Raw genomic sequence first — 24858 nt, 5'->3', positions numbered from 1 at the left:
TGGAATTTTACTTTGCCAGTAAGATAGGTGCTAGGCTGTGCTGGGAAAGTAAATTTTCTTCATCAACTAGTTCAAACTTCAGTTTAAAATTTCTAAATGAACTACTTCATAATTTTTTATAGTTAATAGTTTGTTCATAGTTCCAAAAATAAACTAGATCAGTATTTTTTTTTCAATACATTGCTGTGAGCAATATGAATTGTATACAGGCTATATAATTTTATAGCAAATGCCAGAAACAGAAACAGCCAAGCGCAAAGTTTATGCAGCAGCGCAACCTGATGCGCAGAAGAGAGCCAAGTGTTTTGTTTTGTTTCAGTGATGCATGCGCGATGCGATGGTGGTGGCTGTTCCTAGATTGAATGTTTTTCCTCTAAAAATCGTAAGGTGTGTTTTTACGGTGTGTTTAGCCGGGTTTTCGCCTGGAACACTAAAGAAATCTGGCACCCCATTGAACAAAGTTAAATAGAAGCGCATGCCATTCACAGACACAAAAATTAACGTGTCATGGTATACAAGACCAATAAAAAAATACAATCTTTTTATCAATGAGTTTTCTGAGTTTTTACCTATTTTGCACAAGTCCTTTAATTATTATAACCAATGATTTTAACTTGCATAGATAGATAACCTTTTCGACCCTGTTGCAAACACATTTTAAATGCTCTTAATTATATGGATTTTACTCAACACGTCACACAGCCAACTCACAACAGGGGGCACACTCTGGAGCTAGTCATCACCTATGGCCTGACCACAAATTTGTCCTTTGTTGTTGACCTGGCTGTGTCTGACCACTACTGTGTTTTTTTAATATGACTGGTTTTATACAGTGGGAGACCTCTGTGAAAACTGTGAGGAACTGGCATCTGACCCCTAAAGTGGCTGCAAATTTTATTTAAGTTTTAGATTAAAATCCCCCAATGGTTTTACTTGCCCCTTGCGATTTTATTACTGACAATTTTAACAAAATACAGTCAGCTCTAGATCCGGTTGCTCCACTCAAAACTAAAAACATCAAAACCAAACTAAAACCTCCATGGAGAAATGAGTTGAAAAATCCAAGAGAGAGTACAGGAGGATGTTGAAAAAACAAAACTACAATAAATCACCAATTATTCAGCAATCAACAACAAATATACAAAAGTGCAATAAGAAACGCAAGAAACCATTACTTCTCCACAATAATTTCCAACCACAAAAATAATCCAAAAGTTCTCTCTTCAACCACTGACAGCATTTGAAATCCTGATTTTAGCACATTTTATTTGACTCCCACAGACTCTCTCTGTAAGCAATTTACAGACCACTTCATGGGAAAGATAAACACTATCAGATGTCATATTTTATCTTGTCAAAGCTCTGTTTTTAACACATCTGAGTATTTGTCTGGACCAGAGGAAACACTGGACAGGGGTCTTTCCCACTGCCTTCAAAGCGGCAGTGGTGAGGCCCCTGCTGAAGAAGAGCAATTTAGTTTTTAATGATTTTAACAACTACTGACCAGTGCCTAATTTGCCATTTAGTAGTGTGACTACATCTGGCCTCACATGAGCACCAAAATATGCAGGAGAAATCTACCTGGGCTCACATGGAGGTACCATTAGATGTAGGTGGGGGTACTTGATATTACAGATTGGAATTTAGGAGTTCTAAGTTAAAGCAGCACTCACGTGGCCTTTGTGAGTGTTTGGCTCTGACTAGAAGTAAATTTGGGGGCACCACTCAACAAATGTTGAGAAATATTACCAATCCAATTTAATCAACTACCTATGTTAATTAATTAATTAATTAATTAATTAATTAATAATTAAACAATTGATCTGAAGGTTTGTAAATTCTTGTTCATATCAGTGACCTGCATATTTTGAATGACATCACTGGAAATAACATCACTATTCACCAAAGCAAACTGTGGTTTATGAATATTTATTGACCAAGTTAAACAGACAGCATTTCAATATCAAATATGCAAATGAGTGTAGGTTGCTCTAAACTGTTGTCTAGAGATCTGAGATTAGGCACAACTTAAAGAGTTATCTAAAGTTCTGTGTTGAGTCTAAATTGATGAAGCAAGCCATTCTGTGACAGTGCGCATACAACCCAGGGAGCGTGGAGATGTCCAGTCACCATGTGGTCCTGTTGGGTCCAATGAAGGTTTGAGTTCTCAGGACGTCGGTTCTGAAGAATCAAACGCGATGAAATGGACGAAGGCCACGTGATCTGATCAATCTTCCAGGCTCAGTCGGCGTCAGGCTCTCCTTTGTTCCAGAGGATTGGAGGACACGCTGTGTCAACGAGGTCTGAACAGCGCTGGACAAAGATTAAGGCTAATAAATCAAAAAGACTATGTCTGCAAAAAATGCAAATATTTAAATTTGCAAAAATATGAAAGCTTTGCTTGCAAATCATATCAGCTACAGGTATTCGAATAAAAACACGTCAAGCGATGGGCACAGCTTTGAACGGAGGGAGAACTTGGGTGTTGTCCTGTTCGGCTCTACTACATCTTGACCATTCTGAGCTGAACTGCTTCTGCAATCTTCTGCTGTACAGAGATCTGAACTCTGCACGAACTGGTCAGAACTGGTGATCTACGAAACTGGGCTGGGGTCTGTCTTTTTCCTCTTAAGTCTTAAGTTAGGCGGGAAAGACTGACCAATGAGGTGCGTCTTGTGTGGGGGATGATGTGAGGAATGTGAGTTTGTGTGGGGAGTGTTATGACATAGCTCTCATATTGCACACTATGAACATTAACAGTTTTACACAAAGAAAGTATTCACAAACAAAGTACTCACATGACATTTACAAATCAGTATTAAAACACAGTGGCAATAGTTAATTGAATGAACTGAATTTCATTCCTTTCTTTCTCTGGAGAAAGTCTATTGGTTTGAAATTAAAGGGATAGTTCGGATTTTTTTACATAAATCTGTATGGCATCCCCGTCATCAGTGTTGTGCATCCACACCGACTTACCCCCCGAAAGTGTCCGGTGAGCCAAGATACTGGCCGGTTTTGGTGCTGAGGAAAGTAGTTCGGCAAGTTGTGTGGGGACTGTATACTAAAGCGTTTTTCTTCTCAAAGCAATATGTGTTCAAAAGAGTGATACATTTGCATCACAAAACCATCGTCGCCAAAAAAGTCAGACCTCATTATCGCTTGGCACTATTTTCTTTCTGTTCGTATCACTGCGCGCTGCCGTCAGGTGACAGCCGCACACCGATCCATCACTTTCTTCAGTTGTTCGGCAGTGTTTACATGCGCAGACCGCCGCCACGCGAGAGAGCTAACGAGAGAGCTAGAGCCATAAGTATATAAGTCTGGTTCACTTTGTTTACTGCTCGGAATGTTAACGACAACATGTCTGATTATGACACCGACAATAAAGACTTTGCCTTTACCACAAAGCCAAGGGGAGATCTTTGTGAACCCGAATATACTGATGCCGAATTTCGCCAGATGGAGTTAGAATGGGCAGAGAGAGAGAAAAGACAGAGAAGTGGTACAAGTTGAAGCTGGAGCCGTGAGAGACCGAGTGAGCGACAATCACCATCACGTCATTTATAAACTCGTATACAGCGAACATAGAGCCTCCACTGTGGCTGAAGCATGGACGACTAATAGAAACAAGGAATCATCCACACGTCCACGTAGCTGCTGACAATAGTGTAAGAGACAGTTACAATAGTAATAACAGTCTATTTATAAAGTTACGTTTTGTAGAAGCTTCACTGGTGATATGACACTGAGTGATTTACTGCACACAGAGTTACAGCTGATTCTTGAGCCTGTCTGCTTGTAAACACAGTCTGCGTCAGGTGCTGGGGACCACATGTGGGAGAAATGGTTATTTCAGAACCCACAGTACAAGATTACGGCTAAGCAACTGTTAGCTCAGTGTTCTAAAATCCACAAACGGCAACTTCTATCACAATGGTACAACACAAATGAGCCAGGACGCCAGGTCAAAGGGGAAGCCCCAGTAAGTATCACGCTGAACGAGGCAGCAACTGACCTGAAAAATAAGATCATGGCCCAAATTAACACAAGGCAACTCCAACGCCAGTTGCAGAGGCTAAGTTAAGTACCATCTGAAAGTCTCCTAGAAGATGTGAATGCAACACTGGGGCCAGTGTTGCAATCCCTACCACAACCATCACTGAAAATAATGAGCTGATACACTTAAGCCTCAATGATTCTTGAGCTGCTTGGCAATAAGAGCAACTATGGGAGCCAGGAGACACAATACCCACAATGGAACCAATGGTTCTCAGGGAAGTGAGCCAACTGTCAGAGGCCCAGCAAATGGTAAAAAACAACTCCCCAAGAGGTACAGCCAGAGACCCACACCTGAAGTACTGGAAACTGCCATGCAAAGGCTTCAAGCCTTGGCCAACCACCTAAAGAGGTACATATGAAATGATGAAGCCAGACCAATAGATCACACATTTGCAGCACAACCTGTGAAACTGTACGCTCAATGGCAGGGTAATACAACCAGAGCAGACCCACTAAGGCTGAAGACTGGAAGGTACTGGAAAGGCATATAGGAGAAGGAGGCATCACATAATAGGGATGCACATCACAGTGGCAGACTTCCAGGAAAGAGTCTCAGGTATGAAAAGCTGGACAGCACCAGGCCCTGACATAATCCTCTCCTACTGGCAAAAAAAACTCACTGCACTCCATGTGCACCTGGCAGCACAAACAAACCAGTGTTTTTTCTGGAAATAATACAAGAAGCAAAAGGTAACATTTGAGTTTATAGAAAAATATAGATAAACTTTCTGGTAAGACTAAATCAGCAAATGAGACCATAGCATTTTAACGGTTACTTTTAAAATTCTGTCTTAGAATTGAGTGACACATTTTAATGTGCATTGAAAGTTCCCATAACTTTAAACCCACAAATGAACTTAAAGTAAAGAAAGTTCTCTCATCTTTATCAAATTCTAAAGCAAAGGATATCTACGAACTTGACACTATATTTCTGAAAAAATACATACTTTAGAATTTCCAATTACCCAAATTATAAACACTTGATTTGAGGAATGTACTTTTTCCACTACATTATAATCTGCTATTGTAATTCCAATTTATAAATTAGGAGATAAAAAAATTGTAAAAAAAATTCTGATGAATTCTGGTATCTAGTGTTTTTGTTGTTGTTGTTGTTGTAAGTTATTTGCATTGTTATATATTGTATTGAGTGACTTGTGAACTATAATGGAGTGACACACCGTGTGTGTTTGTGTGTATGTGAGAACTGAGAACTGCACTAAGAATGCTGGGTCAATCCATATGAAATCAGTCACTCTCCTCTATGAGCCATCTCTGATTTGGCTGAGAAATTTTCAAAAAATTTCAAAAATGACCAAATGAAAGAATCGAAAATTTTCGTTCAATCCCTTGAGTTGTTCCTGAGTTATGGCCCGTTGAAATTTTGGGGCCATGCTCACTTTTTCGTAAGCCTTATTTTTATAAGCGTGTTTGAGAGACCATAACTTTGTCAAAAATAGAGCTAGGTGGAAATTTTGTATTAATGTAGATTCTTGGTCATAGATTCGGAATCTGTTCATAATATTGGGTATCTTTATTAACGGGGGTGCTGTGGGCCCCCAAAATCTCACATTTGGTTGCCACTCAATTTTTTTTTTATATTTGAGGTCCAAGATCTATTTACTCCAAGCAAATATTTACAAACTAACTCCTGAACCTGAATATTTGATAGCTAAAATTTTAGATTCTTTCATTTTGGTCATCTTAAAAAGTTTTTGAAATGTTTTCAGCCAAATCTGAGATCGCTCATAGGGGAGATTCCTTGAAAGCGGCTGATTTCATATGGACTGACCCTGCTGCAGATGAATTGCCCTCTGGGATCAATGAAATTTTCTAAATCTGAATCCATACCCACCAGTGTGGTCTTCAGTGCTGGCCATAACATTTATAATACATTGTTACATTTCCAGGCCTCCAGTTCTCTACCCTGTTTTGTGAGTGTTTTAATTTCTTTTGCTGTTCCTACTAATATCTGCTGTGGGAGCCCTTGCAGCTAACTGGTGAGCTGCTCTCCCACCTGGTCTTGGTTGGCTGCTGGATTCTTGTCACTGATTGATGGAGCATGTCGACACCAGGCCAAACCCACATCACCTGCAGCCACCTCCCCTTATTTAAGTAGACCTACACCTATTTGTGGCTGCTGGCCTTTGTGGCCAGTGTGCCATTTTGTGTCTTTTGGGTGTCAGTCACTTTGTTTTATATGCGTCTTACTTTGTGTGTTTTGAGACACTCGTTTACTCTGCTTTATGTCTCTCGTTATAATTTGTCAATTGATTCTGTTTGTGGGCCTACGTGATTCGTTCGTATTGAGACACTTGTAGTTTTGTAGTTAAGTTGGTTATTTTCTGAACAAATAGTTTGCTATGTATAAATTATTTTGAACTATTTATTTACGTATTTTAGCATGTCTACTAAATTTAACCTTTTACAGTCCTGTTTATTAAATGATGATGATGATGATTATTGTATTTTTGTATATTCTGTTACTTCCCTGACCCTAGCAAGCTGAGTTGTAACATACATATAATTTTTTAAATATTTTTAAATAAATAAGACAAATTGCTGAACATTCTTTAAATATTGTAAAATGGAGTCTTTAGTCAGAATGTCATGACCAACTCACAACTTTATCCATATAATCTAGTAGGCCAAACTTTTGGTCCTTTCATTTATTAAAATTAATAAAATACTAATATAATATCGGAGTGTCTATTTGCACCCTGGGTGTTAATAGTTCAATGGCCACGATTCTTCTATTTACACCCATCTCAAGAAAAAAGGTAATGGTGCGTGTGTGCTGACGTCGTTTCCTGTGAAAAGTGCGAGAAGCTGGATTTGAGAATCCAAAGAAATAAAATTCAAAACGAAGGTAGGGTAAGGTAAGGTAAAAAGTAAGTCAGTGTTGCTACAAAATATATTTGCAATGCCTGTCCAACCATTACGATTTGGGTATTTAAATTGAAAGCATCACAGCATCATGGGCAGTTTATGTAGCTTGTGCGATGTATAGCTAGCGGTAATGCTAGTTGATCTGTCTATTCAGCAGTTCAAGTACAGCCTTGAGTAAGATAATGGTAACATTAAAAGTGGTTCAAATGTAAGCATTTGGCCCTCGTAAGCACCATAATTACTGCAGAGCGACATCAGCCCGTTTGAGATTATAATGTATTTAATGCAGCTTTGCACATAAAAATGAAACCTAATGCTACAAGGCTAATTTACATAAAATACCCGCCAATAAAAACAGTTCGCTCTGTGCCTGATGCGGAGCTTCTATCGGACGGATGGTGAGCCTGTTCTGGAGTTGGTTCATGTAAAACTTTACAGAGATCAAACATGTGCAGATCGTACGTGTGCATGTCGTACATGTGCAGGTTCAGCACATCTCTTTATTCAACCATTTGAATAAAGTCATTTCACTCATGTACAGTCATTTAATCTACGTCAGCTCCAGGCAAATTCTCCCTTGTGCGTGTGCTGTCCTCTTCATCACGCAGCAGTCCATCCTTTCCAAACCCGTTGGTTATCGTGGATTTTTTCACATGGTTCCACACTGTCACAGTGCATGACATAGTGTCAGTACCGGTTCACCCAATACGCACAGTACGCACATTGAGTAGGGCCCCGTAAATCAATAGAGGCCCCTTACCTTGGCGTTACCCCTTCTCACATATGCTGCGTGGACCCATAGACTGTATGCGTCTCTTGCTGCTCCCATGCGCCACCTGTTCTCCCGTACAGTTCCTGTGCGCCTCTAAACCAGAACTAAAACCAGGACTAAAACCACAACTAAACCAGAACTAAACCGGAAGTAAAACCAGGACTAAACCGGGACTAAACCAAAACTAAAACCAGTTCTAAACCAGGACTAAAATCAGAACTAAAACCAAGTCTAAACCAGGATTAAAACAGGACTAAAACAAGATTTAACCAGGACTAAACCATGAGGCGCAGACTGCAATTGATTGATCGATGATTCCACATTATTTTGAGTAAAAAAAAACATCAAATATTACTGATTTTCACTGCGCTGGTGCCTTCATGTTTGTACTGTCAGTGAGTTTTGTTTTTTTTAATAAATAACCTGGGTGTAAATAGCATTTTTGTCTAGGAACACCCGGGTGCCCTTCTATGTGCCACGCTTAATACACCCGGGTGTAAATAGCAACAATGGCTATTTGCCCTATATGTGAATAACAATGTTAGCTATGTACACCCAGGGTGCAAATAGCATCTGCCATATAATATATGTTATAATGAATTCAGATAAAAAATAAGATAAAGGACAGAGATATAGTCAGCACTTAATTTTATTTCGTATTTGCATGTGCTGCTAGTACTGGATTCAGCTTCAAGTGGCAGACTTTGACAGTTTCCTCCGTAAACACAAGGACCTTGGTGTTTCAAGAAGAAGAGCCACCACTGGAAAGGGAAACAGAGACATGTGATGGTTTTAGATTAAAGATTAGGCTCAAATTTCCTCTGATGTCTGCGAGTCTCACCTTCCCTCTCCATCCAGCAGCCTTCTATACTCTGAGATTTCCATCTCCAGCCTGGTCTTGATGTCGAGCAGAATGTTGTACTCCTGGGTCTGTCGCTCTATGTCTGCACGCAGCCCGGTGATCTGAGCTTCCAGATTTGCGACCTGCATCTGAAAACCTTGGAGCTGCATGGCATACCTCGCCTCTGTTTCTGCTAAGCTTCCCTCAAGAGCCGCTTTCTAAACAGGCAGACACAAAAAATATAACAGTAAAATATAAAATACTTGTCAGTTTCCCATATGTAATGCTACTTACCATGCTGAGTTGTGACTGAAGCTCAATTTGTAGGCTTTGAAGTGTGTTTCGGAGTTCATTTATTTCAGTTTTTGAACTTTGTATGCTTGCTTCGGCGGTTGCTACTTCTTGTTTCAGTGGTTCTGTCTGTGTAAAAGAAATATATTGTGATATTTGAAACAAAAAGCACCAATTTAACAAATGGGTTCAAATCATTAACCCAGTCTAAAATCTTACTTTACTGTTGAACCAAGTTTCTAGTTCTTTCTTATTCTTGGCAGCTACAGCCTCATATTGTTCACGCATTTCTTCCATGGCAGCCTGAAGGTCCATCTGAGGCTTAGATTCCACCTCCACGTTAACCTGTCCACCCACTTGATTCCTCATTGCTGCCATTTCCTGTAGAGAGAGAAATAAGGGAAGATTAAAAGATGAGTCAGTGCTACACCCCCTAAACTATCTTATTTTGTCAAAAACAGTTTAACACTGACAAAAAAGTCAAAAACTAAAAAAAAAGCATTTTTGTTAAACTTTTAAATCTGCTACATATTTATAAGTTATCCAAATTTTTTTTAACACAAAGGATATTTTCTCCACACACCTCCTCATGGTTCTTCTTGAGGAAGATCAGCTCCTCCTTGAGACCCTCAATCTGCATTTCCAGGTCGGATCTGGCCAAGGTCAGTTCATCGAGCATCCTCTTCAGGCCTGCGATGTCTGCCTCCACTGACTGGCGCATGGCGAGCTCGTTCTCATATCTGGAACATTAATTCATTAGTCCTACAGTTTAATGCTGAGAAACTAGTTAAGGTTACTTACTTTGTTCTGAAATCATCTGCTGCCAGTTGTGCATTGTCAATTGCCAAGTAGATGCCAGCGTTGACACTTGTGGCATCCTGGATCTGTGTGAATAAAAACAAATAAAAATAATAATCTTAAAACTAAAAATGCACAGAATGACACTATTGATATTACCTACCTTTCCCTGCAATTCAGCGATGGTAGCAAAGAATGGTGAGTAGTCTCGTGCAGTCGGAGATGTTTTACCCTCCAAGAACTGGCGGATCTTGAGCTCTAGATCAGCATTGGCAACCTCTAGCTTGCGCACTTTATCCAGGTAGGTGGCCAGACGGTCGTTCAGGTTCTGCATGGTCAGTTTTTCATTGGCACTGATTGAAAGCTCGTCGCCGCCACCAAACCCACCGCCGAAACCACCGCCGAAACCACCGGCGAACCCACCGCCAGCTCCACCAGCAAAACCTCCACCCCCACCCGAGCTAAATCCAGAACCCCCACCCATGCCATATCCAGCACCACCTCCAGAGCTGAAGGTGTGAGTGGTTGTGGACATTCTCAGGCCACCACCCCCTGCCCCATGGACACTGTGGGCGTACGGGCGCCCGCCGATCCTTCCACTGCCCCCACCGCTGTAAGACTGTTTGGAGAAGGAGTAGGTTGCCATTGTTGAAGGCTGCTCAGAGATCTGCCTGTCTTGGAGAGTCACTGATGACTGGTACAATGTGTTCTCTGCTGTTTTTATATCCTATGCACCTGAAAACGATCCCCACCCACCCTCCCCCCAGGCCTCTGTCCCAGCATCACTTCTCACAGTCATCAAGAATTTGATGCCAAAGAATGTGCCAAGATTTTCTCAACTGCCACAGCAAAACACTAAAACCCCAACTGAGTATACGCCTTTTCAACACCAAATTACAACAGACTATTTGATTACCTTTCTGTACAGGCCATATGTTCAAGCTACACCTTTTGTTATCTTAATGCTTGTAAAATGATTATGACCCTTAGTTGACCTTTCATATAATCCAGAAAAAATTGTTAATTAACATGGTTACTCATTCTTAAATATGTTTTTTTCCCCCCTAGTACATTTGGTAGAGTTTGTAATACATTACTAGAGGCACTGAATGAAGACACTTGAATCTTTTTCTGTTTTAGATACTGTTCTTGTGCACAGGAATGCTTTGTTCTGGCAATCCAATCCATATCAAGCCAGAACAAGAACATGCATTTACTTGATTGTTTCTTTCTAACAGACATCAGAGAGTGTATGACATTCAGAAGGTTGTGGCCATACCGGCTTGTCAAAGCCTGATCCTGTCAGATCTCAGAAACTAAGCAAGGCAGGGCCTGGTTAGTACTTGGATGGGAGACTGCTGGGACAGGTGCCACAGTGGGACACCAGTTGCAAAAATGTTGTTGTGTCCTTTGGCAAGGCACTTGACCCACATTGCCTAGTATGAAATTGGTGTGTGTGTGTGAGTGATGGTGGTCAGAGGGACGATGGCACCAATTGGCATGGCAGCGTCTTTGTGACAAATGTCTGTGAAAAGTGCTATATAAATAAAAAACGTACTTACTTTACCTTTTCTGTTTGTATGTTTTTTCGTTTATTGTGGTGAACCATGCAAACTTTAGCCTTTTACCTTAGATAAACAGCACTGCCTTTGTTCTGTCAACTATCAACTTAAGCCTAAGAGAGGCTGCTCACACACAGTTAGTTTTGACCAAACCTTGAAGGTACATTGTATAACTTTCCTGGTGGAGGGTCTGTCAAATGCTTTGGATCTCCATGGAGATGTTATTACTTTATTTAGAATGCTTCACAGTATGGTATTAAGCTTTTGTGTCTTCATTGAGTCTAAAATTACGGCTCAGATGTGTGGAGAAGCATCAGCCCTCACAGTCAGACTGTATGTTTTTCTGGGTATTTTTGAGCTATAAAACCACCTGTAACTGTATAAATATGGTAGAGCTGTTTCATGTCATACTGTGGAACATTCTAGGCAGAGCAATAACATCTCCATAGAAACAAGCAGGTGACAGACCCCCAACCAAAACGTTACATAACACCTTTAACAATGAAAAATCTAACTTTCCTCAGAATATCAAGATACCTGGAAAGCTTTAGGGTGCAATAGAAAGAAATGTGAACAAGAGCCCAGAATGAAGGTGAATAGAAAAACTCGATGGTATCTGTGTTTTTCGTGAGGGAATCACAATATAACAAATATACAATTCATTTTGCATTACAAGGTTGCTGTTGTAGAAAAACTGATTCACCTGCTATGTAAAAAAAAAAAAGTAAGAACCTTGTGTGGGCAGATGAAAGAAAAAGCGTAAAAAGCCTCAAATCAGCACAAACTGATTTGCTATGCTAATTTAAAGGCCCTGTTGATCTTTACTTCTGGATGTGCACTTAGCAAAAAAAAAAAGATCTTATTCCAGATAATTGGTTTCTTTATACACAGTACTCTCACACAAGTGAGAGAAGAGACTAATGGTATGAAGTCAACCATGTTCAATCATTGACTGAACTATGTTTTTCACTCATCGTTCCACAGAGATTTACAGAGTCTCTTTGGAGTCTCTTTGGAACAAAATGTTTTTTGTTATTTCTTTTGTTAAAATACAATATAGCAGATGCAGAAAACAGCAGCAGAGACAGGTAAGCTAAGCTAAGGGTTAACATTGCTTTATGTAAATTCATCTTATGTCCCTCAGGCATCAACAGATTTTTACCTTCTCACATCATGCTTGCTCTTAGTTTAGTTGATCAGCCCAAACATGTTGTATCAAACTAAGCTTTCACTGGGCCCAAATTTATTACCAAGCTCAAGTTGCACAATCTTTGAGAGGCCTCTAGTTTGAAGTGGTAGGGGATATGAAAAACTAGTGTTAAAAAATATTTTATGGCAAAAAAGACACAAGCAGGGGCGTGTATGAATTGTTGTCACCATAGTAACTCGGAGCTAACACTTAAGCCCTTTGCAAACATGCATGTTCAGTACGAACCTCAGCCTGCTCAAATGCAGAGCACTAGGGCCCTGTGGGTGGGGTAGGTGTTTTGTTTTAACTTAACTTAAATTAACTCCTTATTTATTTATGGTGTATGTTAGATACAATGCTACAATGATAGCCTATGTCATCATACCCTGTTCCCCCATTAACCCGTGCAGCACACAAGACCAATCTGCTCTATAGCAAACCCATGGAATAATGGCTTTTTAAGGCATTATTTATAACAACAACAACATTTATAAATAGTTGATTCTACATCACACTGTATGGTGCAAAAAGCACTTTAGCTGACTCAAAGAAATAAAAGTCAGATACAGGGAGTTCATTTACAGTATCATATTTGAACATCATCCTTTAGTTTAACTGTCTAATTTGAATCTTTTTTAGATGAGGCCCATTGGAATCCCAATCACTACCTAGAGTTTAAGTGACTGCTGATTGACCTTTTTCCATTCTTTAAAGAATAAATAGGGTTCATTTGGTGTCTTCTTTCTATCTGTTGTGTTGAATCTGCCTTCTTTATTCTGTCTATGTATGGCTGTTGTTAAGAAGCTCATTGAAACAAACTTTGATTTCAACTGCAGATTTTTATTATTTCATTTTATTCTTTATGTTTCAGTATCACTCAATTTGATCCACATCAACATCCACGGTCTTGCTGCTCTCCACCACTTTTCCATCCACAACAGTCTCCACGACAGTGATGACCTTGGTGACCACTAAGGGCAAAAGGTAACACAAAACAAGAGCCATTTCTCTTAAATCATGAAAATGGGTCAACACATTTCAATAGGCAAACCAAGAATATTTTAACTATTTGTTTGTAACTATTAGTTTAATTGTATTTCTGTATAGCACTTTTTTTTTTTTTTATTACATTACAAAATGTGTGTTGATGTTAATCGTGCTCTACTAGCATTTCAAGCTACAGCCCTTTGCACAATACTATTAATTTATTTAAACATTTCTTACCTTGTTTGGTGCTGTTGATAGAACAAGGAGACAAAGCAGGAGGAGTTTAGTTAACACTTGCATGTCTTTAAATGTCACTTTTTGATATATTTTTAAAATATTTTACCTCTCGTCCTCTCCGTCCAGCAGCCTCCTGTATTCTGCGATCTCCAGCTCCAGCCTGGTCTTGAGGTCTAGGAGCAGTTCATACTCTTGTTTGTTGGCTGTGATATTGGCATGGAGCTGAGCCAGCTGAGCCTCCAGGCTAGTCACTGTACTCTGGAGGGCAGCCAACTGAGCAGCATAACGGGCCTGTGTCTCTGCAAGGTTTGTCTCCAAAGATGCTTTCTGTGGGACAAGACCATTTTAGGGTTTTGTTATTTGCACATTGTGATATATTTGTTAGTAATATCAATTTGTTACTTTGACCATTGATCCCCTATTTTAAAAATAGCAATGATATGATTAAAAACAGAGGTTTATTTTACATTCTGCTATTATCTACATTTAGAATAGAGAAGAAGCACATTCAAAAGAACTCAATATTACATTTTACAATGAATAACTGGTATATAGCCCATAGCCTTTCATTTCTATTTGAGGGTTGTATCTTCTTAGATAATTGTATTGTGAGATACTTTACTATGTTCTGACTTTAAAGCTTTAAAGGCTTTAAAGAAAAATACCTTATTGCTGGCTGCCTTACCATGCTCAAATGGGACTGCAGTTCAATCTGGAGCCTCTGGAGGGTGCTCTTCAGGTCTTTGATCTCTGTGCGAGATACTGTCAGTGTTTCTGTCTGTGTGATCACCTCCTGCTCAACTGCAGCAATCTAAAAAAGAAAAACCCCAAATATTACCTGAGATGAAATTTTTAAACTGCTGTTTAACTTGCTGCTCAGGCACAATTGTAAAAAAGACACACCTTGCCATTGTACCACGACTCTAGTTCTTTGCGGTTCTTTGCGATGACACCCTCGTAATGGTCCCGGATTTCAGCCATGGCGCCGTTCAGGTCCATAGATGGAGTGGCGTCCACTGTGACATGGACGTCTGAGCCGACATTGGCCCTTAGCAGAGCAAGCTCCTGTAAAGGTCAGAAAACACCAAGTGTTTGAGTTTTGAATTGTATAAAATTATCCTTAACATCATCTTAAAGGACAAATGTTCACTTGATGGCTAGTCTTTCCCTCTCTTGTGCTGTAATGTAGAGGTCTGCATTGTAGTTCATACCACCTGTTTTTATGAATTATAATTAAAGTAATGATGTGAGGTTAGGACAATCTTTTGGGGATTGGCACGACTGACTGTTAAAGCAATATATATTTCTTTACTACTATTCTATTTTCTATTCTACTAGTCAATCAGAGTTACTGTTTGCATTAGGCTGACAACTGAACTCAGCTCATATGTCAACAGTGAATGGTGTTTTCTTCTGAATAGATGTAGGGCTGTTTCATTCATGATTGTTAGAGCTTGTATTAGGTGTATATACTTAGGGTGTAGACCTTTGTGTGGCCTGTCATGTACAGTGACAAATGTAAACTCATTAGTACAGTTGGAGCCCTCACCTCCTCGTGGTTCCTCTTGAGCATGATGAGCTCATCCTTCAGTGCCTCGTACTGACTCTCCAAATCCATCCTTGCCAGGTTCATCTCATCAATGACTCTCTTCAGCCCAGCAATGTCTGCTTCCACCGCCATCCGCATGGCCAACTCATTCTCATACCTGCCAGGGGTGGGCCAATTCAAAGGTCAGCAGGGTTTTAACAGGCCATTGAGACTAGTAGTTGTCACACAAGTATGAGTGCATGTTTCGGGGCATTTGTGAAGTTTCACCTATGTGTGCTCTGGAAAAGAAAGATACTCACTTCATTTTGAAGTCATCAGCTGCCAGTTTAGCATTGTCAATGTCCAGGACAATCTTGGCATTGACTCTGGAGGCAATGCGGATCTGGGCAAAAATGAACAATTTAGGCCAGATTTTACAAAATGCATTTGCACCCATTGAATCATTAGGGAATTTCTGATTGATCTAGTGACTTTTTCCTGTTCTTAAGGCTTCCATTATTAAGATTATTAGATTTTTTTAATTTTTTTAATAGATGGCAGCTGTAGCATCTAGTGGTGATATGTGAGAATATAATAGGACAGTCTAATTACAGATGGTACCTTTAATTTTATATATATATTTATATATATATATATATATATATATATATATATAATATTTTTTTTTTTTTTTTTTTTCAAAGAAAGATACATTTGAAAAAAGTATTCACAATTTATTGGCTTAAACCAAAAGACAAATTCCTCTCTTGGCAGCACACATATTTCAGGCCTAATACATTCTAAATTTAATTCCTGGTTTTACCTTATCCTTCAGGTCTTCAATGGTGGCAAAGTAGTGGCTGTAGTCATGGGCGACGATGGTCCGGCTCTGATACCACTCTCTGATCAGCTTCTCCAGGCGCTCGTTCTCCTTCTCCAGAGACTTCACCTTGTCCAGGTAAGAAGCCAGACGGTCGTTCAGGTTCTGCATAGTGGCCTTCTCGTTGGCCCCAACATGGAGGTCCAGGCCATCAGCCAGATTGAAGCCTCCAGAAGAGTAGCCACCAGAGGAGTAGCCACCACCAGAGGAGTATCCCCCAGAGGAGAAGTTCATCTGGGCTGAGGAGATGCGGGTACCCTTGCCGCCTGCTCCGCCATAGACGCTGGAGGTTTTGTACGATCTCAGAGACATATTGGTGGCTGTTAGCTGTGGGCCAGGTAGGATGACTGGAGTGGATCTGCAGTTGAAAGCATCCTTGTGTCTCCTTGGTTATATAGCAGACTCACACAGTTGAAGTGGGAGTGGCTGGAGCTTGTTGAAAGAGAAAAATGCCACCGTACTGGATACCCACCTACCCCCCTTTACAATCAGTCCATCAGTAAGGGTGGGTACGCCTTTTTTACGGGTCAAACCCATGATTTGGTCTGTGATTTGCAAATGATGGGTAGTGCTACAAATACTGACCAGGTCACTTATTCTATTTCGTCCCTCCCCACGAATACTCCTTTTGTCTGCAATATTTCTTTGTAAGGGAAATGTATACAATATCACTGATTACTATGACAATTGTTTGCAAAGTGACAGAACTGGCACATAGCAGTGACAATATCACTCAAGTGAAACTTGGGGTCATAGGTGGGCCCAGGCATCCACTCCAGGTTATTTTCATCAGCAGCCTGCAAGTAACTTTTAACAATGCCATGAAAGTATTTAGATTACATCCAAGTAAGAACAGATTTAAATATACATGGCATACCAGCAAAATCCAGTTTAAATAATATTTGCTTTATGGACTGAAGCTGTTAATTAAGTCAACTGTGATGACTCTGAGCAGACAACTGTCAAGGCCTGGGGTAAGAAGCATTTTTTTTCAAAATGGTCATGGAAGATTTGCAGATAGAGATATTTTTCATTCCTCAGCTTGGTTGAATTGCTCATGTCAAATATACTGTGTCAAAAATAGTACACAGTCAAAGAGCAGCTTTGGAGCACATATTATTGAGAAAGTGCTCATTTATTTATTTTTCCTTTTAACTGGTAACTGATAACTGATTGATATATTCCATATTAGAAAAGCTAATGTTACTTTGTTACTGAAAGTACTGTGTCACTGAGCTACTGGTATTTATCAAAAAACTTTCTTATCTCTTTATAATGCTTTCCTAAACTTGTTCTGGTGTGTAAATATTAGTCATTATATAATGCTATAGCTTTACCTGAACAATGGTAAACAACATTTATATGGCAATAACTTTATATCAGTCACTATGTAGAGGTATTGCTGGTATGTTTAAGTCAAACATGCCTGAGCTGCCTGTGTCACTTCATTGTCTTGTCTGGAGAAAAGCAGGGCCTGGCCAACATGCACAGATGACAGAGCTTTGATCATATCTACAGCACTGTCACTCAAAGTCTTCAAACATACTTCATACAGTAAGAAAAATGAAAATCATTTTTCTGTATTTTGACAGTTGTGGGTGAAAAAATAATTTAGTAACTAATCCTGATTACCGCTAAGGTCAATTATATTTTTCTGAATGTAATGGTAAGAAAGTGAGATATGCCTTTTGGTGCATTTCAAATAATAAAACACAAGTTAATTATATATTCTTTATCATGTTTGAGAACACTTTTGAGGTAGTTGGGGTTGTATTACTGGCACCAATTCTAGACATAGCGAAAGTAGAAATAGTTGTTACTAAAGTAAAAGTATAGAATTATTATCTATAAAGTAAGTAAGCAAACCTTACTGTCATTTCTCTATTTATATAGTTAATTCTATTTGAGTATATAATCATTTGAATACTTCCACCAGTAGGCCTATATAATTCACAATAGCACTTAAGTGACCAGCTTACTTCTAAATTACCAACAAAACACACTATAAAATAAAAAAATTCATCAGTTATTTAGCTTGTTTTGTTGAACATTTAATCCCTTCCTTCCTATGCCCCAAGTCAAACAGACCAGGATCAGGGCAACAACAGGATTAGTTTGTAAACCTCCTCTGTCAATTCTTAGTCTTGCTCAGATGGTATCTGACTCCAATTCTTGTCAAAGATCTGAGTTTGTTCTACACCAAAAATGTTGCCTGACCAGCTCCCCTCATGATTCACTTGACACCTTCCAGTTCACACTACTAGTAGAGCTATGTCCTATGAGAGAGCCATTGAGGGCTTAACAAACCTTTATTTACTTTGCATTAGCTAAACTGTCATGGCCCAGTGACTTATTATTTTAGTACATTGTGCTGCCCATACATGCTTGTAGCAACAGGCTAATCTGGTCAATGATCTTTTTATTTACAAAACGTAATTTGTTCTTCGTCGCCAGTAATGAAGATAATGGAGAGGGGCATTGTTTTTCGTCAGTTTCTTTCATATTATTCTTTTTCCGACAAAATTATTGCATTTTTGACCCCCTGAACGTCAATGAAAAGTCCCCAAACCGGGTATTAGATCAATCAGTCCGGCAAAAAAAAAGATATAAAATACACATCACGACAATGCCCCAAACGACCCGACTCAACAGCACCGCCTACATTTGATGGGGGGGGGGCAAGCAAAGTTTGTTGCAGGCAAACGAAATTTGGGACAGTGATACAGAACTATGAAACAAGCCAAAAGATTAATTGGTGCAAACCCCTATGAGGAATATAATCCATATTTCATTAAAAAGTCTAGTTCCTGGTTTTTTGTCCAAATGAGCTCAGATTTGCTATGTCACATCTACAGGCATAGGTTCACAATAGTTATCAGTTTTTTTCGGGGGATACTCCGTATGGTTTGCCCATAGCACACTGGCGAAAAACACCTTAATTTCTTGTTTTTTTGATGACCTCTCACTGCCAGTGCCATTGGCCTAGAAAACTCAAATTTAAATCACAATTGCAGGACCCCAACCAAGCATTCAACTCAATGGCGCATGACTCCAGATTAGCCTATCTCGGCTAGGTACTTCTCCGGGCCGACTGAGCATGCGCAGTAGTGCTCTTTTCCAAAAATAGTTAAAAACATCATACACGCACATGCTTAGTTCGATCGTGCTGAAATTTAAATCAGTTATACACTGCATGACCCTGATTTCATTGATAAATGTCAAACACAATTATCAGTGCTACAGCGCCACCTATAGGAATGCACAAAGTTTTCCATGGGAAGAAAAAAAAATTACTTCAAAATTAATTCCTGAAACTTTGCAGAACATTCACTGACGTGCTCCTGATCATAAAAGTCAATGAAAGCTATGCCCTTGTTTGTATAGGTTTGCCTCTAGAATCATTCACTTTTTAGAAATTTAAACTTTCATAGTGGAGGGTGTGTTTTCACTCACAGTCTTAGTCTGACAGTGCTCATAAAAGTCATGTGACCTGTGGCCTAATACAATGCATCTCTTCCGTTAAGGTTAATGTATATTGAGCATTGTCCCTATCTCATTAAATAAACTGAATAAGTAATATTTTCCAATTTTAAAGGTACACTATGTAATTTTTCTGGTGGAGGAGCTGTTGGTCTGAGCGGCTGCTGGGAAGAGAGAGTGGCGTGTTGAGCGATCGCGAGTCCCTGGCGGCCTCGTGCTATTCTGTTCTTCCTGTAGCTTCTGTCATGGCTGAATCTCAGCCGTCCACTTTTTCATGGCTATTTCTGAAGCCAACTCATCAAGAACAAATTTATGAGCTGTGTGTTCATTGATCTTTTTCTTTTGTTCCCAGATCAGTGTAATAACTCTTGAGGGGTTGAGAGAGGGTAAGGAGTTACAGACAAAATTGTTGGTACCCCTCTGGCAATGAAAGAAAAATTAACAATCATCACTGAAAGAACTTGAAACTGATGAAAGCAATAATAAATAAAAAAAATTACTAAAAATTGTTCAATGAAAATCAAACTTGGAAAATTGCTTTTCGCAAGTGGTTCAACAGAATCATTTGAAAAAACAAAATAATGAAACTGTCCTGAACAAAAATGATGATAGCCTTAACTTAACATTTTGTTGCACAAGCTTTTGAGGCAAACTCTGCAAACAAATGATTTCTGTAACTGTCAATGAGACTTCTGCACTGGTCAACTGGTGTTTTGACCCACTTCTCATGAGCAAACTGCTCTTGTTGTCTCAGGTTTGAAGGATGCCTTCTGCAGACAGCATGTTTCATCTTATTTCACAGATGTTCAATAGAATTGAGGTCTGGGCTCACAGAAGAACACTCAGTCCAGTGGTTTGTTCTTAACCATTCCTGAGTGTTTTTAGCTGCATGTTTTGGGTCATTATCCTGTTGGAAGACCCATGACCTATGACTGAGACCAAGCTTTCTGACACTAGGCAACACATTTCGTTCCAAAATACCTTGATAGTCTTGAGATTTCATTGTACCTTGCACAGATTCAAGACACCCTGTACCAGATGCAGCAGAACAGCCCCAGAACATAACCAAGCCTCCTCCATGTTTCACAGTAGGGACAGTGTTCTTTTCTTGGTGCACTTCATTTTTACGTCTGTGAACATAGAGCTGATGTGCCTTGCCAAAGAGCTCCAGTTTTGTCTCATCTGTCCACAGGACATTCTCCCAGAAGCTTTGTGGCTTCTCAATATGCACTGTGGCAAATTTAAGTCTTACTTTTTAATGATTTGCTCTCAGCAGTGGTGTCCTCCCAGGATGTCCACTTAGGCTGAAACAGTGATGGATGCCGCGATCTGACACTGATGTACCTTGCCCTTCGAGTTCACATTTCATTTCTTTGGAGGTTGTTCTGGGCTCTTTGGTTACCATTCGTATTATCCATCTCTTCAGTTTGTCATCAATTTTCCTCTTGCAGCTGTGTCCAGGGAGGTTGGCTACAGTCCTGTGGACCTTAAATTTCTAAATAACATGTGCAACTATAATCACAGGAACATGAAACTGCTTGGAGACTGTCTTATTGTCTTTATCTTTAACCTGCTTGTCTATCATTTTCTTCTAGTCTCCTGACACAGTTTTCTTTGCTTTCTCTGGTCCATGTTCAGTGTTTGAATCCATCATGTCTCCAAACAGCACAATGACACATGTCCCCCTTTAAACAGGCAGACTGACTGAGGACAAGTTTGAAGACACCTATAATGCCAATTAGAGGACACACCTAAGTTTAACATGTCCCTATTGTCCAATTACTTACAATCTTTTTTGGGGGTAACATCATTTTAGTCCAGGCCAGTTTCATTAATTGAGTTTTTTTTAATTTATTTATTATTATTATTCTTTTGAACAACAATTCAAAAACAGTGTCTGATTTTCACTAGTTATTTTTCAGTGAATTTTTATTTATTATTGCTTCTCAGTTTCAAGTTAGTTCAGTGACCATTGTTGATTTTCATTCATTACCAGTGGGGTACCAACAATTATGTCCATGTCTGTAGATAATCCAGCCAGTGAAAAGGCAGAATCAAAGTTCTGATCTATTTTTAGACAACATGTTTGTAAATGAGCAGTGAATGGACATATTTATTCTTCAAATGCATAATACCTGTGTTCGTGCAATCTATTGTTTGTGTAATTCTTCGTATTTGCATATTAAGGCTACCATTTGTAATAAGACTGGCCAGCCCACCCCTGTTCTATTCTCACAAATTGTTGCTGCAGGTGAAAGATGGGGGTAAAATAAATCAGATACACTCACAGATGGGAGCTTCAACTTGTCATTAAAAAAGTGTCAAAAAATGAATTAACTGATGAGGTCTGTCAAGGTGTGTTGACAATCCCATTGTCAAATAGAATAATATTGTCAATGTGCTGATTGGGCACCCAGAGCAACAGATTGACTTTAGACCTGTAGCCTTTTTACTATAGCCTAAACAAAGACTTGGAATATTTTCTACCTCCAAAGAATGTGGAGTCCTGAGTGCAGATACTTTATCTCAAATGAATAAACACTACCAGGCATACTTATTATTTGCATTGAAGGCATCAAAACTATGAAGGCATCAACACACGTGGAATGTATTGAAGAAAAATAAACTCAAAATAATTCAAAACTTGTTTTAGACCCTTTGATCACTGCTTTGCATTTCTTAACCCTGACATGGCACATCTGTGAAGTGGAAACCATGTCAGGGGACTTCATCAAGAAGATCAATGAGCGAAAGCCAAAGGTTTGCATCACTGTCAACAAAGCAAAGGGTGGCTGCTTAAAGAATTTTCTGATTAAAAATATTTAGTTGAGTTTTTTTAAACTTTTTTTCTTTGCTACATAATTCTTTATATCTTGTATCATAATGTTTGAAAACTTCAATATGTAAATAAAAATGTTGAAAATATTAAACTGAAGAAAGAAAAGCATTAAATGAAACTAACATTACAACAACATTGGGGGCGGCAGTAGCTCAGTTGGTAGAGCATTCGCCCACTGATCTGAAGGTTGGCGGTTTGAATCCAGCTCTTGACATAAACATCACAGGTTGAGTGGTCAGATCCACTGATTGGTTGGCTGGTGTGATTCCAGCTCCCACAGATGAATGCTGCCGTTGTGTCCTTGGGCAAGACACTTAACCCACCTTGCCCACAGTGTCTGCGTACACTGGTGTATGAATGTGTGTGTGAATGGGTGAGTGGTTCCTTGTTGTAAAGCGCTTTGAGTGCCTTGAAGGTGGAAAAGTGCTATAGAAAAATGTGACCATTTACCATTTACCAACATTAAATGAGAAGGTGTGTCCAAACTTTTGACTAACAATGGAACTATAAATTGTATAGTAAACTACCTATATTCAAGGTGCACTGCATAACATTTCTAGTGGACCTGCTACTCTCCATGGAAATGTTAGTTATTTGTCTAGAATGATCCACAGTGTAGATTAAACCTATCACAAGCAAAAAGAGTAGGTTACAGCCCTATGCTACATTACAATTTAGTGGAGTTTAGTGGAGTGGAGAGTCACCTCTATCCACAAAAGAAATCATTGCATTTTTGAATAATGAATAAATGCTAGATGGATATGTTTAATGTCAAACCATGGAACATTCCAGGCAAAACATTCTCCATGCTGACAAGCAGTTGGGAGACCCTCCACCAGAAAAGTTGCACATTGCACCTTTATTTATTTATTTGTTTGTTTATTTTTACTATATTAGTGCATTTAAAAAAACAAAAAAACAAAACATTTTCTGTAATCATGATGAAAGTAGTTTTAACCTGTGCTGAATCACTTTTGTAAGTTTGGTTGAACACGCCCCTCGTACTCACACACACATGTGGTATGTATTTGTTTCACATTATGTAACACAAAGGACTGAATTGACCAACCAGAGACGAGCATTAGAACTCACCCCATTTTGTCCCACTGCTCAAGATTTGGTCTCACACACAGGTTACCTCACAGAAAACTTAAAGGTGTGCTATGTTACTTTTATAGTGAGGGCTTTGGTGGAGTCAGCTGCTTGTCACCATGGAATATAATATATACTGTGGAATATTCCAGGCAACGTAATTAGCTCTCCATAGAGACAAAAAGGTGCCAGACATTTCTCCAGAAAAGTTACACTGTGTACCTTTAAACCTTTAGATTTGTGTGAGTTCTACTATGTAAGTGCTCGGGGATCTGAAGAAATTGATTACAAAACCATTAAAATGAACAAATGCTGAAATGCTGAAATATATTCCAAGCCATTTTGATTTTAATCAGAACTTTAGGTAGGTTCCTGCACTTCTCTGTTGGGTGTGGTGTGCTGCCTAATCCTACATGGTTTCACTAGATGGAGCACTTGTACATGTTTTCATGCCCCATAGTTTAGAAAGAAAGGTGTGGCATGTTCTAGAAGCTACACTGAATATTGAGTGTGCAGCATGGAAGTATTTCACAAAATCATGTGGTAGCCTGGTTGCCCATAGCACTTGTCAAGTACAAGCAAATGTCTAGAAAAGTTAAACAAAAGATGGGGGTCATCTGTTGATCTAAGAATCTATATAGTTTTTCAGCATATTATATCATATGTAAAGGTGATTTTCATCTGGCCCACAGAAGCTCTATACAGGGGGGTACATGAGTAGGGTGCAGCAGGGAGAGCTGGAGACGGGACTGGGTGTTGAGGATGGGTGTGGCATGTGCAAAGGAGGATCTAAGCCACAGCACTGAGTCACACTTAGCAACCGAACACACTGGCTGCGCACACCCTGCAATCAAGTGTTTATTGTGATTTATGATGGTAGGACAAAATCTTCCCACAGAGTTTAGCTAAAAAAAAGACTCTTTCTATTGATAAAACAGTTGTTAATTGAGCTGGAAACATCAGTGTACATACAACAATGACCTGGTCCTGATTCATATTAAATGACCACCTATAAAGTTGATTATTATTTATTTATTATGCCTCATAAAATATATTACACAGATTGACAGCAATATTCCTCAAGCATATAGACCCAAAAACTCTCTCTATTAAACTAAGAAACTGAAGTTTGACAAAGACACGGGAACTTGAGGCAACATTTATTCCCAGAGTTGAACAAATGACCGGACACTAGAGTCAAAACTAAGGTGACGAATCTCGGTTACCCAGAAAAGACAATGGAGCGATAGTGAGAGTGTTTGTGGTTACTATGCAAACAAATAGTACATTATAATTGTTGTATCCTTCCTCATAAATGATCTCATAACAACATCTTTGTTTTCCGCAGTTATTTTAAAAATACACCTGGAGTGCATTTGCAGGTGAAAAGAAAACTTTAATGTAACACTAC

The 24858-nt window shown here is 39.3% G+C and overlaps 2 protein-coding genes across 2 annotated transcripts; both read right to left on the bottom strand.

The window, feature by feature from the left end:
- Positions 1-8354: 8354 nt before the first annotated feature.
- LOC110175716 (keratin, type I cytoskeletal 13-like) lies at positions 8355-10329 on the bottom strand. Its single transcript, XM_020941923.2, has 7 exons — positions 9817-10329; positions 9657-9739; positions 9439-9595; positions 9075-9236; positions 8859-8984; positions 8565-8782; positions 8355-8484 (listed from the first exon to the last, which is right to left on the bottom strand). The coding sequence occupies exons 1-7, from the start codon at positions 10297-10299 to the stop codon at positions 8466-8468; spliced, it is 1248 nt and encodes a 415-aa protein (XP_020797582.2). The 5' UTR covers positions 10300-10329; the 3' UTR covers positions 8355-8465.
- Positions 10330-13244: 2915 nt separating this feature from the next.
- Positions 13245-16377, bottom strand: LOC110175749 (keratin, type I cytoskeletal 13-like). Its single transcript, XM_020941962.2, has 8 exons — positions 15980-16377; positions 15477-15559; positions 15178-15334; positions 14532-14693; positions 14314-14439; positions 13735-13955; positions 13629-13639; positions 13245-13375 (listed from the first exon to the last, which is right to left on the bottom strand). Exons 1-8 carry the CDS (start codon positions 16346-16348, stop codon positions 13278-13280), a joined length of 1227 nt encoding a protein of 408 aa, XP_020797621.1. The 5' UTR covers positions 16349-16377; the 3' UTR covers positions 13245-13277.
- Between the last annotated feature and the right edge of the window lie 8481 nt (positions 16378-24858).

This window comes from Boleophthalmus pectinirostris, unplaced genomic scaffold (genome assembly GCF_026225935.1).
Source record: "Boleophthalmus pectinirostris isolate CB_2022bp ecotype Guang Dong unplaced genomic scaffold, ASM2622593v1 HiC_scaffold_22, whole genome shotgun sequence".
Classification (NCBI taxonomy): domain Eukaryota; kingdom Metazoa; phylum Chordata; class Actinopteri; order Gobiiformes; family Gobiidae; genus Boleophthalmus; species Boleophthalmus pectinirostris.
This window is presented reverse-complemented; position numbering and strand designations above follow the sequence as displayed.

Excerpts from the sequence above, each read along its gene's own strand:
- LOC110175716 (XM_020941923.2), bottom strand. The coding sequence starts at position 10,299 with ATGGCAACCTACTCCTTCTCCAAACAGTCTTACAGCGGTGGGGGCAGT. Across the intron at positions 9,740-9,816 it reads TCGCTGAATTGCAGGGAAAG|ATCCAGGATGCCACAAGTGT; the intron begins GTAGGTAATATC and ends TTATTCACACAG. Across the intron at positions 9,596-9,656 it reads GCAGATGATTTCAGAACAAA|ATATGAGAACGAGCTCGCCA; the intron begins GTAAGTAACCTT and ends TTAATGTTCCAG.
- LOC110175749 (XM_020941962.2), bottom strand. The coding sequence starts at position 16,348 with ATGTCTCTGAGATCGTACAAAACCTCCAGCGTCTATGGCGGAGCAGGC. Across the intron at positions 15,560-15,979 it reads TTGAAGACCTGAAGGATAAG|ATCCGCATTGCCTCCAGAGT; the intron begins GTAAAACCAGGA and ends ATTTTTGCCCAG. Across the intron at positions 13,956-14,313 it reads TGCAGTCCCATTTGAGCATG|AAAGCATCTTTGGAGACAAA; the intron begins GTAAGGCAGCCA and ends CTTGTCCCACAG.